Consider the following 16,240-nt stretch of genomic DNA (forward strand, 5'->3'; position numbering starts at 1 on the left):
ACTCCAGTTTTCTTTTTCACAGTCAAGAATGGTTCCCTAAACTGAGGACACTTAAATCCATTATATCAGTAGATTTTAGTAGATTAAAGATAATTTATGATATTGAGAGGCTTTTGAGTAATCTACCATTTATTCTCAGTGCCCTTCCAATGTAGATCGTTCAAATTTTCCAGCTTGTATTCCCTTCCTAAAACCATTTTGGTAATCCCCATCTTTTTGTATAGTTACTTTATTTTTCTAAGAACCATAGCTCTGTGATCACTTAGCAGTTTGGTTGTATTCTTGACTTAAGCAAATAGAATGAGTGTTTTTTTCCTTAAATATATATTTTTTCTTTTTTGAAGAATGGTTTCTAATCAATATACATTTCATAAAATGAGTTTATGAAATTTGTTGCAGTGGTAGCAATTTATTCCACATGAACACAGATTGTGACTTTGTAGAACAAACAGCAACAGACCATCTATTCTTTGAGGTTGTCAGTCATCTAATTTCATAATATTAATTTTTCAGGTATCTTCTCCATCTGTATCAGCAGAGTAATTTGGGGAAAGCTGTTTAACATTTTATATTCTACTCTTCCCTTTTATTAAATTACTATTAATATTAACTATATTATAAGAGCATTACAAGGCTCAGCGAAGATCAGTTCTGTACCTGCGTGATAGAAGTGCCAAGTGGACTGCTTTTCTCCCTTCCTGTTGTCTAGGCAGTCCTGCTCACCATTGGTTTTGGGTTGGACCTATCATATTACCTACTAACCTTCCCTTAGTGGCGTTAGTACAAATTTGACATGTTTCCAAATTTTGGTGTAGAGAGTCACATACTTGTTTTGTGTGATCAGTATCCAACATTTTCAGGGAAATTCCCTTCCATAATCTGTCTTCTGTGTTGTTAGCATCTCTTTCCCTGCTATAGCTCCCTTGGAGAGCTGCCATATGTTTCTAATATTATGCTAGTCAGGACATATGTATAGCAGAAATGCTAATATAGTTTCCCCCCTTTTTTTTCCTCATATATTTTGTTTGGAAACGGAATCCCTTGGTCTGTCCTTGGTGAATACTACCTTACAGGAAAACCATAATTCTTTGGGGAGGTTTATAATTTGCTGTTAGTTACTCAGAGAAACCTAGTTAGGTAGACATACCTGCTTTTTTTTTTAATTAGTTTACAAAAGTAATTACTAAATTATTTTTAGGGAGATAAAATAAATGAAAGCGAAATTCTTTAAAACATAATGCTATCACTTTGGGTTAATAATTGGAACCTAATCCAAATCACACATGCATACCTTTATTTTTTAACTTCAGTGTTAAGAGTCTACTTTTCCTGGAATATATTCATTTGTGCCACATAAGCATTTATATTTTTTATGCTTTCTATAATAATACTGCTAAAGCTTTTATTAAAACTGTCTCCTTAAATCTTCTATTTTACAACTTCTTATCTATGTAAATTCTTTTTGGTTTCAGAGACGACCACCAGATAATTCTTTTTATGTTCGAACATGTAACAAGAATCCAAAGAAAACAAAATGGTGGTATCATGGTAAGCAGTTTTATTTTAGAATTTTAACTTTTTAGCATTTTTATTTGAAAGGTTATATATCTATTTAGGGAAAAGAAGGGAGTATATAACTGATAATTTTGTAATATGGAGAAGAGTCTTTAAAATATTTAAGACATTTAATGGATACATTGGACTAGATTTTTAATGGGGCACATAAAATCATAGCTATCATGTAAGTAAAATATAAAATTGCTTTAACATTCTAAAATGCTACCATTTCACTAAAAAATAGTCTTTAATAATTTTTAAGTGAAATTGGGATTAGTTATTTGGAAATCTGTTACTTGAAATAGAAATTTTGATGTCTTTTGTAATTACTTAATTCTGGTACTGTTCTTAGTGATGGGAGGGGATCAATCACATTGTAAGAGATGGCCCATTCAGTTAAGGAAAGTTCTTCTAATAGTTGTCAAAAATTTGTGGTTCTTCTGATTGTAGCTGTATGAATATAGGTCTCTCCCTGATTTTGTTTTATTGATTTTATTGGGAGACTGCTGATAACTTAATTGAAAACTGCTAGTCTTTTCTAAACTGATCTTACTGCTTACTTCCTTAAAGAGGAAATTTTTGAAATTATTTGAAATTCGCAACAAAAATGTTCTACTCTTCAGTGTATTTTTTGAAGGGAATGAACAAAAACCACCCCCTGTGATTTTGTATCCATCAGAGCATTTTTTTTAGTTTTTTGAAATGTTAGCCTAATAAGAAATGAGATCTGACAGAGCTAATTACTAGGAATATGACTCCCCCGCCCCATACTTTTATGTCCATTGTGAAACTTCCTGTTACCTGAAGTAATTTGAGTCAATTAAAAACTTTTTAAATTCTAAAGTTCTGCAGGTGTTGAGGTGAGTGATGACTAGAATCAGTACAATAGCACTATGCCAACAATTACAAATTAGAAAACATAGTGAAAGAGGAATGCCATTCCTGAGAGCTGTGGAAGAATAAATACTCAGGATAATGTTAATGACAATTACAGATGACCTAGAAGAAAAAACCACAAAACTTGTAAGGGCTATGTAAAAAAGAGAGATCTTTGATGACAAACCAGTATTAAATAATTTTCAAATTATTGGTTTAATATGATTTAGTAAAAATCCGGTGGAATGATGGGTAGGTGCTTCAAAGTTAGAAAAAATAATAGGTGAGAAGAGCAGTTTGGATTTTGAACTAAAGCATAATGAAGGAGAATTGATCTACCAGATACCAAAACATACTAATGCAAGAAAAGACATCAAAATAGAATTACCCTTTCCTAGGCTTTTCTATATATAAAATTTTAATATATGGTGAATTAGGTGTCACAAACTGGTGAGAAGGTGAAAAATTATTTAGTAAGTAATCCTGTTAGAAAGTTGGTAATCCTGGGGCGCCTGGGTGGCTAGTCAGTTAAGCATTCAACTTCGGCTCAGGTCTCACAGTTTGTGGATTCGAGTCCCTGCATCGGGCTCTGGCTCTGTGCTGACAGCTGGCTCTATGCTAACAGCTAGCTCGGAGCCTGGAGCCTGGTTCAGATTCTGTGCCTCCCTCTCTCTCTGACCTTCCCCTGCTCACGCTGTCTCTCTCTCTCTCTCTCTCTCTCTGTCTCTTTCAGAAATAAATAAAAAACATTAAAAAAATAATAAAAGAATTTTAAAAAGGCAAATGAATTAAAAATTTCCTGTGGATTAAAATTAAATATTTTTTATAACAAAAGAAAGTGTATTTTTTTAAAAGGTGAAAGATTTATACTATCTGAAGAGAAACCAGAGTATTGAAAGTGTATTTTTTTAAAGTTAAGTATAAACTTTGGAGGAAGAATTTCTGAAAAAGAATCATAAATATTAATATTAAATATTAAAGAGTTATGAAAATTTAAACCTTTTAGAATAAACCTCAAAGCACAGTAAACCTTTATTTGAAAAATGTAAAAAGCATTTATAGCTTATTAAAAATAAAGACCATTTATGAGAGTTGCTTAACATAGTAAATAAAATAAAATTAATTAAAAGCATAGGCCAAAAATTTCACTGTAAAATAATTACAGATTTAATATTTTGAAATTATTGAATTGGCACAGTTGTATAAAATGAGTGCAATGCTGGAAAAGGGTACAGAGTAGAAAACAAGTAGTACTTTTGAATTTGTTGATGGTGTAACAAGTTTAGCAGAATGTATAGCAAGATCTTAACAAAGATCTATAGCAAGATCTTAACAAAGTTTAAGATCAGGCGTTTTGTCTCAGTTACCAAACTTGTGAGAATCCATCCTAAGAAAATCATCTTTAATTTTTTTTAACGTTTATTTAGTTTTGAGACAGACAGAGAGAGTGACAGCATGAGCAGGGGAGGGTCAGAGAGAGGGAGACACAGAATCTGAAGCAGGCTCCAGGCTCTGAGCTGTCAGCCCAGAGCCTGACATGGGGCTCAAACTCATGAATTGTGAGATCATGACTTGAACTGAAGTTAGACATTTAACTGACCAAGCCACTCAGGTGTCCCAGTCCTCCTAAGAAAATCATCTTTAAAACATGAAGTGTTTTATACGTGGAATGTTAAGTGGAGCATTACTTACACACTATTTTTTATCCTCCATGTACTGTGAATCTGGCACAGACATGCACACATACACACCTGCCTCAACAAATCCTTCCTCTACACACACCCTCAGGAACTCTTTCAGCAGTCTTGTTGATTACTTTTTCTTTTTAAAGAATCTAATAAAGTTTATTACTGTGCCTAGAATGCTCATTTTGTTTTAGTTTTTAAGGTATCCCCAAATAATTCTGATAGAGCTTGTCACTTGAGGACTGCCATTACAGGGATTCTGAGATCCAAAAGGACAGGTTTCCATGTAAAATATAATCAGACTTAAGGAGTTCTTTCTGAGCACTGAAGGTCTACTAAAACATTTAATAAGACCCTACTTTAAGTAAATAGTCCTTTGATTCAATTTACATTTTGGCTTCTCATTCTTTTTCATCCTCTTGCCTAGGACCAAACACCAAACTGCTTCTTCTCTCTGCATTTACAAGGAGCCCTTCCAAAAAAAAAAAAAAAAAAAATTCTTGAGTGTCACAGACCCTGTATCTTAGCATAGAAAGTCCCAGATTCATCAAAAATTAAGATTAGTCAATCATTGTTGACAAACACACTACATCAAACATTTTTTAAAGTGTCAAAGTTCTAAAGATAATATAGTCCTTCTGTTTCAAACTCAACTATACTGATCATAAAAAAAAAAAATGCCCCAGGGGCACCTGGGTGGCTCAGTCGGTTGAGCATCCGACTTCCACTCAGGTCATGATCTCACGGTTCATGGGTTTGAGCCCCGCATCCGGCTCTGTGCTGACAGCTAGCTCAGAGCTTGGAGCCTGCTTCAGATTCTGTTTCTTCCTCTCTCTCTCTGCTCACACTGTCTGTCTTTCAGAAATAAATAAAAACATTAAAAAAATTAAAAAAGAAATGCCCCGTTGTCTTTTTCATAGTGTTTTTAAGCCACTTGTGTTTTCTAATAAAACTTGAGAAGAAATTGCCTTGGAGTGATGAATTTTAAAAATACATATATTTTGAAAGTATAACCTCTCCTGCCTCAATGTATTAGACACAGTACATTCCTATTTTTTCCCTTCCTTACCTCCCTGGTAGGGAAATTTCAAAAAGATAACAGTCTTTCAGGCCCACTGATGCTTCCTTTAGATAAAAGGACTTATGAGAAGTCCTTTATCTAAGAATATTCCTAGAATTACTCATTACGTACTTTTGAATAAAAAATGGAGAGGGGTGCCTGGGTGGCTTAGTCGGTTAAGCATCCAACTCTTGGTTTGGCTCAGGTCATGATCTCACGGTCATGGGATTGAGCCCTGTGTCCAGCTGTGCTCTGACATTGGAGCCTGCTTGGGATTCTCCTCCTTCTTCTCTCTGCCCCTTCCCCGCTCTCTCTCAAAATAAATAAATAAACTTAAAAAAAAAAAAAAGAAATGGAGAAAAGTCACATAGTGAAACTAGAAATATAAAATTATTTAAAATAAAATACACTTCATAGTAGAAGTTATTTTTCATAGTTAATAGCTTTTATCTGTTAACTGAGAAATTTTTACCTTGATAACTAACGTAGAAAAAGTCTTTTAATAGCTTGAACTATTACATTCTCTACCTTAGCCAAAAAGTACTAAGAAAAAGAGGCTTTTTAAACTAAATTAACTTCTTAATATGTAATAGTCCAGGAATTCATTTCACCAATAAACAGAGTAAAAGTGTATTTCTCCTCTCCTGCCCCCAAAATACAAATTAGCCATCTTTAAAGGACTGGATTGTATTTCAGCTAAATTATGACTATTCTAATTCAGGTTCCAGTCCCAGGTACAGATACATTTTTTTTTATTTACATATAATTCTGTTTAAAACTTATCCTCAGAGTATTGACTTACAGTGATTCTTATCTCAATATGTTTTGTACTCATGCTTGAACCCTGCATACTTGAATCATCCCCCTCCCAGAATCTCTCTTTAAATCGACACAGTTTTGCTTTATGAGTGACCATCATATGTAATCAGGAAAGGGTAATACTAATTATACTTTGAGATGATAGAGCAGCTGCTCTTTCATAAAGGTGAGTGGGTATAGACAGCCTTCCTTGAACTCTTCTTTCACCTTTAAAAACTAAAGCATTTCAGTAGTGTAGCTTTTATACATTTCATAGTGACAGTTATAAGCAGTGTGAGTAATGGCTCACCTGACCTTATAGTTGAATTTGGAAAATCTTATCAAAAAAGATAATCATACACTCACTCATAAAGCAGAACACATCAGCTTTGTTTTGAGCTTTCCAGATTTCAGCTTATATGTTTTTCTGCTTAGCTGCTTTAGTTCCAAAAGATGCTCATTGATCAATCATGTTCTCCTTACAACACCAAATTACCAAGAAATATGGACTCTTGTTATTTCTTAGCATCATCTAATTCCGAAAGGGCTACAAGGCCAGCCCTGTGTCCTGACATGACCTGCAAACCTCAACAAAAAGATCAGAGACTGAATAAAGACTTGCTTGGAATTGGATGTACTTACTGAAACACTTAACATTTCAATTTCTAGAAGCCAAGCAGAATTGTGGGCCTCAGTACATGCTCCACAGTCCTTGGGTCAACATGGGACAGAGTGTTTGTCAGTGTTTGTAATCCAGAGGGAAGAGGGGTTTGGGGTTAGTTTCATAATATCTGTGCACTTGAGAGGGGGCTTGCTGGATGCAGGATGGATGCCACTATTAATGAAAAACAATACTTTGTCCATTCAGTAGGTCTGGTTTTAGAAGAGCAGGATTCTGCTGATACACCTGACATGAGTTGGCAGATAGATACCAGCGTTGGGTGTTTGAAAAACCTCTTTCAACTTAAATTTGTGATCTTCCACGTTGTTAGTATACCTTGAAAATGTAGGACAGTCACTGCTACCCTACTGTTACTGTCTTTATGGTATCATATCTTCTGCATTTCTTTCTGCATTTTTTTTGAGATTCGTCTCTAGCTCCTTAATATTAAAGTGTAAAAATTTACTGATACGTGAATACATATTCCTTACTGTTACTTACTTGAAGTTTACTATCCACCTGTTTAGAGTTCTTGCATAGTTTCTGTTCACTGAAGGATTAAGATCATTGGAATGCAAATCCTCTGTGTTGCAAATTAAGGCCAGGGGTCCATATGCTTTGAAAAATCCATTAAACAGAGAGAATAATGTTAAAAAAATAATAAAGTGAACTAACCAAAATAGGTATTTGAGGAGACAATTCATATCTGCATACAAAGGGGCTCAGGACTAAAAAGGTCATCAGCTTAGCACACAAATGTATCCAGCGCACAAGTGAATGAGCCCAAAGTTCAGTATCAAAACAGATATAATTGTTCTTGAAAGAGAGAAATACCTTTTATGAAATCATAAAAATATTTGAATAATATAGCCAATAGAATCCATAAATAATATGATCCATCTGTTTCCTGGGACCCATATTGAATGTATATAACTTAATTTCATAATGATTGCTTTCCACAGATGGCAGTACTGATCTGGTTCCTTGAAGCATTTTTCTCAAGGTGATAGAGAATTGAGCAGTATATCTTAAGACTGTTACTGAGTAATGGCTTCAGAAAACTAGGCTTACAGGAAATAGATTGGCATAATGTTTCGATGTTATGTCCAATAAACTGTTGAGTTTATAAATTTGGGGAGGAGTAGAATAATCTCTTTTTTTTTTTAAATAAAACTTTACATTCTGGTTCCATTCAGCTGGAACATTTTCTGTACAATTTTAAGGATTATAAGGGGATAGGAACATAAAATTGTCTCAGACTTGTATTAATGTACTCTTTTTCTTCCTGCCTTTTGGCTGTCCATAGAACTACTTATGTTAGGTGTAAACTTTTTTATTTGTGCTACCTTACAAAATCATTTTCTGAATTCCTAAGTCTAAATGTTTACTCATTTTAACAGCCTTTCTCCCCTTTATTTCATGCTAGATAACAGTTCTCTTGTCTACTGTGAAATCTTTCTTGTACTGGTTCATCAAAAGAAAACTTTAATTCCCTACACTGTTGAGACACAAACTTACCTGTAAAGATTTATTTTTGTCTTTCTTGGAATTGGGATCCCACTTCATATCTACTGACTTATTACTGTGTTCCTTTTCTTCTAGTCTTTTGTCCCTGGGAATATCCAGGGGGGTGCTTTCCAATATACTGTGATGGTTGTGGTGTCCATTATAATGTGATGGTTCTTATACTCTGGGGAAGACTAAATGATTCTTCTAATACAGGTCTCTCTCACTCATATTTCCCAGAAGCCTAGTGAAGTTAGCCATGGTAGTTATCACCTCTTTGGAACTGGTGATTTGTGTATTATATTTGAGGATATAGTTTTAATAAGGGCTTATACAGTTCCAGAAAAAAATTTAAAGGATTCATCTAAGATTTTTTTTCTAAGCCTTCATCTTGCTACAAATACTTTATTCAAGAGGTTAGATATATCGTGTCCTTTGAGCATGTTTTATAGACTTATATTTGTCTTGATCTTACTATAACCGTCTTTTTTTGTAAGTCATTCTGGTATTCAGTAATCTTTTTCATCTGTAGGATGAAACTGTTCCTTTTGCTAACAAATGAGTTTTTTGCTTCTTAATGATGGCCTTTTTGTTTTCCTAGGAAAAAGTTAGCCATGGCTTTGGCTCATACTTGTCTCTATACTTAAGTTATTTGCTCATAGACTCTTTGGTTATTACAGCCATAATGGATTTGTAATGTTTAAGTCCATGTGACCCTGTGGGTCCAGCCATCAGAGATCTTGGAACTGCATTTTCAAAACTTATTTAGTAAGTTTGTTTCTCTAAAGATAGAGTATTTAAGGCAGGGAGTATCATATTAGTCCTCAAAAAAAAAATTTTTTTTTAACTTCTAATCCAAGGTGAGGATTAGGATAGGGAGCATAGCTTTATCTGGATTTCTTAATCATTTTGGTGGATTGTAGCACATTCTACAGCAACTTACTATACTGAAAAACTTCAAAACTGAACAACTTGATGAAGATCCATTTTCAGTATCACCTATCAAAGATGATATGTCTTTGGAAATAAAAGTTTATTTTTGGCCATTAACTAGGTATATGATGCTCAAGTTGAATTTTGTCTCACCTTTTTATTATATACATTGTCATATGGCTTGATACTTAAAGTTTGACCTATCAGGTATAATTTAGTGCCATCCCTTAACATAGAGATCTAAGGGCTGTTAGTTTGAGTATTAATTTCAAGGGCCCTAATGTTATAAATTATTTTGTTGGAAAAGTGATGTTTTAATAATTTTATACTCTTAAATTTGTTCCATACCCATGATATCTTTATCTCTTTTCTATTCCAAGTTCCACAGTAATTTAGGAACCACACTTTCATGTGATGTTTAGAAACTATTAAACTGTCCACTTAACTTCCTTCTTAAAGATATTTTCTTTAAAAAATTCTGATGATTTATTTTAAAAATCCAGTGTATTTCACCCTTTAGATCATCCTTAATGTATAGGGTGATGGAATATTCCATGAGTTTGCCTAGCATAGAAGTCAGATTTACTGGTTTTTAGCTCTCATTGAATCCTTGAGAATGGGGGTTTTATTAGCAGTGTATTGATGCTAAGATGGGATATTTTGTAAAATATTTTGGCCAGTTTTTCAGAACTGTTCTCCTTAGAGCTTTTACAACTCTTGGGTAGTTGGTACTAGTCTTGCTTCTGTCTAAAGCCTGTTTCTGAAGAGTAACTAGTCCTCAAAATAAATCCTTCAGATATATCTTGTGAAATAAAATTTGTAAAATAAGTTATAAATCCCCAAATTACATGTCTTACATAAATATAATATGTTGAGGTTACCAGAAGTCATTACTAAATTATTTTAGTTTTTTAAACTAATTTCCATATATATCTATACTTAGTGAAAAATGTATTTTCTAGAGAGAAATTAATAACTAACTATGTATTAATTGATTTGGAGATTATACCTTATTTGTGAAGTTCTTTCTTTCATAGACTAAAGGCACAACTTGTCTTATCCTTTGTTAAATAGTATGACACTGTTGGTCAGGAGTTTACTTCCTGTCTCGTTATAACTTAAAATTGTGGCCCTTAAAAGAACTCTTGAGACTGATAAATCCTGAATATATGCTAACATATATCAATTTATTATTTTAAGTAGAACTAACACATTAACACATCATTTAAGATCTGTATGAACTACATTTCCATGAAAGAATAGAATTTGATACGTTTGTCACTGTATCATTGAACACAAATTGGACTTCTTATTTGCAAATATTGGCGGAGCCAAGTCAGTCAAATAAACCATGTTCTTCTTGCTACTTGAAGTTATTTATATGTTAGACTAACTTGTGGATTTTACTTATGCATGCTTGACTTTTTTAATTATCTTTTTTCTCCTTTTCTTAAAGATGATACTTGTTGATGCCACTGTTATCATCCTCCTAGCAGAAGATAGTCCTACTGAGAAAATGAGCACTTTGATCATTCAGTCTTTGAACTTTAACCTTTGACTGGAAGTGACCTATAGGCAATGAAGACTACTTCCTTTTACTGCATTTTTACTTGTGTGCATTCTGGGCGCATGTTGATCGCTGGTTCAGTCCAGGCAACTGACATGCTTTTATTAGTCATACAGTATTAATGCAGGTGTCAGGAAATGTCAAATATAATTCCATTTTTTATTTTTATTTTTTTAAGCTTTTGGAAAAGTTCCAGGTCCTCATGTATTGTGCAATAACAAAGACTTCCTTGGCGGTTTTGGGACGTTCATTGCCGGCAATGGACGTTTAATAGGAAAAATTTTCATTAACTCCTGCCACCCAATGATTAATGCATGATAGGGCCTATGAAATGAACTTATTGGTTATAGTGGGATTATAAATAAAGTGAGGGATCCAACATTACTTTGAAAGTCACCCCAACTGTTTATATTTGGATTCTATGCACTGTGATCCTAAGGTTAACAGCATGAATTAACATGCGTCTTTAAAGGACTGTAATGAAAGATCATTGCGTATTTATTGAATTGTTTATATCTGCTGTCAAATTGTTTTGACATGGAAGGTTTTCAAGTAACATTGGCAGAGAGGTACAATATGTTATCCCTATGGTGAAAATAAATCCATTTGTTGTATATAGTTCCTCAATCTCTGAAGTAAAGGTATGAGTAATATAGGGTATGAGTGGTTTAATCAAGGCTTTATTTTGGAAGTAAGAAAAATGGCAGTGATGAGTCAGCTGCTGCAGTCCCTAATTCGGGCGTATTTGTACATTAATAGTTTTTCCAAGTAGATTACACTCTGTTACTTCCTGCTAGCCATCAGCATGAGCCCTACTGCCTAAACACTATTTCATTTATTTATGTTTGGAAAATCCATAAACGGTTTTTGTTTGCAATTTTGTTTCTTTTGTTTTAAGTCAAGTTTGAATGTTACAATACTTCACTTGGAAAACTTTTGTCGAGTTTTTTCCTGTAAATTTTCTTTACTTGTAAGTATCATTTTGTCCTTTAATCCTGTACCCTACAATAAGAAATACATTTTTGACAGAGGCTTAATGTTTTAACAAAAGAGTGTGGACATTTTTATTTTGAAATTTAGGCAAAAGTACACTATAGAATGGTATGTTTGCTTATTTGTCTCACACAACCATACGGTTTTTCCTGGAGGGATTTGTTTTGTTTTCTTGTTTAAAAGACTTTGCTTACAGCTAGATAAAGTTTTTCTATAGAAAAAAATTGTTGAAACGTCCAATTCTCAGTACCATGTAAGTTAATGATACTGCAGCTAGGTTCTCTTTTTAAAAAGCGATTATGTATTTTATAAATTACCTTTTCACATATGCAAAAATCTGTTTCTACTACAACGTTATTTTTACTAATGCCTGTTGTTGCACTCTTTTTGACATATCCTGCAGTGAATAAATATATGAATCGATTTGGGCTTAAAAATAAAAGCCAATTGGCTAAAAGGTTTGAAGTATGTACCCCAGCAAAACCATCCAATCAATAATTGGCAAGGAGTATTTTCAAAATTGTTTTTAATCTCTGTATAGATGACATTTTGTAGCTTTTTACATGTTGTTAATTAAGGGCATATAATTTTACACTCTAAAACTATAATTGCTGAACTCAGGGGTGGGTAGACTTCAAAAATATGTCTGCTGTAGAAATAACTTGAAAACAAATTAAAACTATGGCCAGCCACCAAATTGTGGACACTGTTTATACTATAGTTAGCAACTACCACTTTTTGAAATTAAACACATTTTTGTTCTTTCTTCACTAGATATACCTAAGTTCTCACCGTAGTCTCTTTCAGTCTTAGTAGTTGCCCTGTTTAACCAAGACAGAAAATGTTTTTTGGAATGCTTTGAGCTGCTCTTAGTTTTTATTTTTAACTGCTTTTTAATATGAAAATTGAAGCGACAAATTATATATTTTTCATATTTTACACAACTGCTCTAAACTACTGATTGACTTGATCCTTTGTGGGGGTGGGGGAATCATTCTCCATAATGCTGGTCCTCTTACTAAAATTCTTTTATAAAGAAATGACCTGTGACGTTTATTCACCAAAGGAATTAATATACCAGGTCAAAGACTAACAACGCTATCCTGTAGACTGATAGGTCATATATAGCCTCGGTTGAGTTTTTAAAAATAAAAATAGCAGTATTTTAACATACCTCTCTCTCTACATAGAGATACCATAAAACAAATTAAAATGAAGCAGAGGAAAGTAAACGAAACCAAATAATTTCAGTACATTTTACGGTTTAAAGAGAAGATGAAATATCCTAAAATATAGAAATACTAACCATTCAAAATTTGCAATAAGATAACACCTTATTCGTTACATTACTCCCTTGAACTTAGGAATTATTGGAAACTCCTTTGCACTTAGATTTAATTAAGTTGATTTTAAATGTAAGTTACCTTATTAAAAGACATAAGATGTTTACTTAAGTCATTGCTCTAGAGAGAGCATTTAATGACTTTGTAATAATAAACAATATTTCTCTGTAATGTGTTGTTACACAGACAACCAGAATACCAAGAAAATGTACATAGGAATATGCTACTTCCCTCTTCCCTTGCTCTCTGGGGCACTGTCTGCTACATAGGCCTACAGAATTATACTTTCATATTTAGACAGTATGTACTCTCTATTTATTTATTTATTTATTTATTTTAAGGCCATTCTTCTGGTTTGCCAAATTCTGTTAAGACAGTGATACATTCATTTCCTTATTTTGCATGTTTAGATCATGAACTTGGTGCCCTTTCAAAAAAATATTATGTCAAGTAGGTATTAATGCCATAGATTTTAAAGAGAGAAATGGTTTTCAGTTTTTTAAGATAAATTTTTTAAAATAAATTTTATGGCTGTTCTCTTAAGGAATTTAATATTCACCTCTAAAGGACTTACTTGTAGTGTATGAATTCCTCCTTTTAGCTAGCAGGGAAATAAAGCTGTTTTTAATCCCCAACAGAAAATGCTAAAAAATACCTTTTATATATGGTTCATCTGGAGAAAGATCTTAATCCTTATTGTTTTGACTAGGTATAAATATTTGGTATAAAATAACTAGAATAGTTTATTACTTTTTCCCTTCTGCAATTTTAAATATATGCAAATATATATCATTAGATTCCTGTGGTGAATAATAATTTCTTCAGATTCTAAAACAGGTATCTAGTGACTGCTTAATTATTTCCAGATTGCATCAAAGATGAATTGACAAATAATGGAAATGAGTAGTGATATGAAAATGGTATGTAACCACATATTACTTGTTTCTGGTAATCAAGTCTTACTTTTTAAAAAGCCTATTGTTTTTGAGAATTGAGATATTTAAAACTTGTTAAAACTTCTTCCTAAAAATAGAAGAGAAGAGGAGGTACTGTGTGTTCAAAATTTTTTTTAAATAAAGAAATCAGTGTCACTAGTTCTAAGCCTTTATGGTTACTGCTGCTTATATTTCTTGATCTCACTTTTATTTAGTTTTTTTGTACATATTTTAGCTGAAAGCTTAGGATTATTAAGTGTATATAAATTGGTATTCAGAATGAACTGAGGCTTACCCCATATCTTTTCTGAAGATTCACTGTCCCCCAGATCAGTTACTGCACGACTGTGTGTTATGCTAATGCCTTTGCATGATTAAGTTCTGTGAAGGTGTCTTTTAATCTGCACCACTTGGTTCTGATCCTCTTTGCAGTCTTTTGTTTTTATCTCTCTTATTTTTCTTTCTTCCTATCTTCTCACAGATATCCAATATGTCAGCCTTCAGTTTCCCTAAATTTTCCTCTCCCTCTCCCTTCCTTCCTTCGTTCCTCCTTCCTTTCCTTCAGGTTAGGGAATCCAGAGAAGGAAGATTATTGAAATTACAGCAGAAATTTTTCTTAAATAAGAAGACCCCTTCCTACAAATAAAATATGTAGAATTTCTGATACGTTATTTTGGTTCAAGAGTAGGTGTCTAAATTTGCTGAATAATTGACTACTTGATAAATGAGCTGTTGATTGTAATTTAGTTCTTAAATACTAATATTAAGGAAGCTTTGCTTACTTTTTGGATGGTGACTCTCCCAAAGCCTAATTACTGCCCAAATGAATTGAATTAATTGTTTTGGTAAAAGTTTTTTTTCCAGTTAAGTTTCTACACTATTTTGAGATTTGGAACTTCTCTTTTTAATAATAATTTGTGGGAGACTTTTGTTTTCTCAGCATAAACTGCATTAAAGACTGGCTTGTATGCATCATTATCATTAGAGGCCCGTGGAGTCTAAACATGTACTTCAAACTTAGATCTTTATCCTTCAAGTTGAAGTTCTGGTTCTGACATGGACCTGATGATTAAGGTGTTCTTTGTGACTTTAATTCTCAAAGTTATTGGGATTCTTTAATTCCAAAGTTATTGGACTGATAATTGAGGATGAGTCTCCAGAATGGTTATATAGACTGTTTTATGAAAAAAAATTATAAAACAATATAGTATCTGAAGACATTTTGGATATGTGGAAGGAATGCCTGACTAGAAGCTGGTATGTTTTTACCATACCTAAAGACCTGCAGTTGTACAAGTTGAGTGCAGTTGACAGGGAAAAAGAGAAACGGTTCTTTCTATTTATTGGTGCATACTTTGTCAGGGTTTTGTGAAAAGTTTGCTTCTGCAGTAATTCTAAGCAGTTTTCTCAAAGGCAAAGCATGGTTCTGGGCTTTGGCTTGTTAGGTGTGACCTCACTTGTCAAATTTCCTGGTAAATGGAAAGATTGAATAATCCCACCTCTCTAATTCTAAAGCCTGAAACAAGACCAGCAAGGAACGTGGTAGAATGTCACATACCATAAAGATAAATGCAAGTCTCTTAATAATTAACCACAGATTATTTACATAAATGCAGATTGATTGTCAGCCTTGGCATAAAAATCATTAATCGAATTGATTATCATGTCAGTTATCTGGTAGCCAAGAATTTAGTCCATGTTCAAGTTAAAATGGATTTGTTGTTTTTAGTTGGTACCATTTTTCTCTATATATTCAGAAATACAGATTGTGCATTTTATTAATAGGAATGGAAGCTCATGCTTGAGGATTTGAATAGGGTGGATGTATATATTTTATAAATTCAAGTTGTAAAATATGTAAAGCTGCTGCTTTTTGAATAGAATATAAATGTTAAGACATAAATCTATATATTATATATTTTTAAATACATGTACCAAACTTTTGTTAGTTGAATATAAATTACATTGTGTGCTTTATGGAATTCAGTAACTTTTAATAATAAAGCAGTTGTCATTGATTTTTTTTTATGTAGACTTGAATATTAAATTGGATAATTAAATCTCTTTGTAGTTTATAATAATGTAAAAATTTACTTACACACTAGTTTCTCATCACAAAGGACTGCGTGCGATCTTCAAAGGTTTGTGGAAACAGTGACATGTCCATTTCCAAAAATAGATGCAACAGGATGAACTAGCGCCACTTGTTTGTTTATTTAGTGGATCGTGTTTACTTAGCAATGTAGCCTAGTGTATTTTAGTGGTTCTTGATGCTTTAATTGAAGAAGTCCTGATTAAAAGACGGGCATCTTCACAAAAGGTGGAA

General features: G+C 33.0%; 1 protein-coding gene across 2 annotated transcripts in view; it reads left to right on the forward strand.

Annotated features, from left to right (window-relative positions):
* UBE2W (ubiquitin conjugating enzyme E2 W) overlaps positions 1-15,933 on the forward strand; it is a 75,306-nt gene extending 59,373 nt beyond the window's left edge. For both annotated transcript variants that reach the window (XM_077752432.1, XM_077752433.1), the window contains exons 5-6: positions 1,473-1,548; positions 10,533-15,933. In XM_077752432.1, the coding sequence (XP_077608558.1) occupies positions 1,473-1,548; positions 10,533-10,546 (90 nt within the window). In that variant the 3' untranslated portion in view covers positions 10,547-15,933. The remainder of the gene's footprint in view (positions 1-1,472; positions 1,549-10,532) is intronic.
* The last annotated feature ends 307 nt before the right edge of the window (positions 15,934-16,240 follow it).

This window comes from Crocuta crocuta, unplaced genomic scaffold (assembly GCF_008692635.1).
Source record: "Crocuta crocuta isolate KB4526 unplaced genomic scaffold, BGI_CrCroc_1.0 scaffold141, whole genome shotgun sequence".
NCBI classification, from domain to species: Eukaryota; Metazoa; Chordata; class Mammalia; order Carnivora; family Hyaenidae; genus Crocuta; species Crocuta crocuta.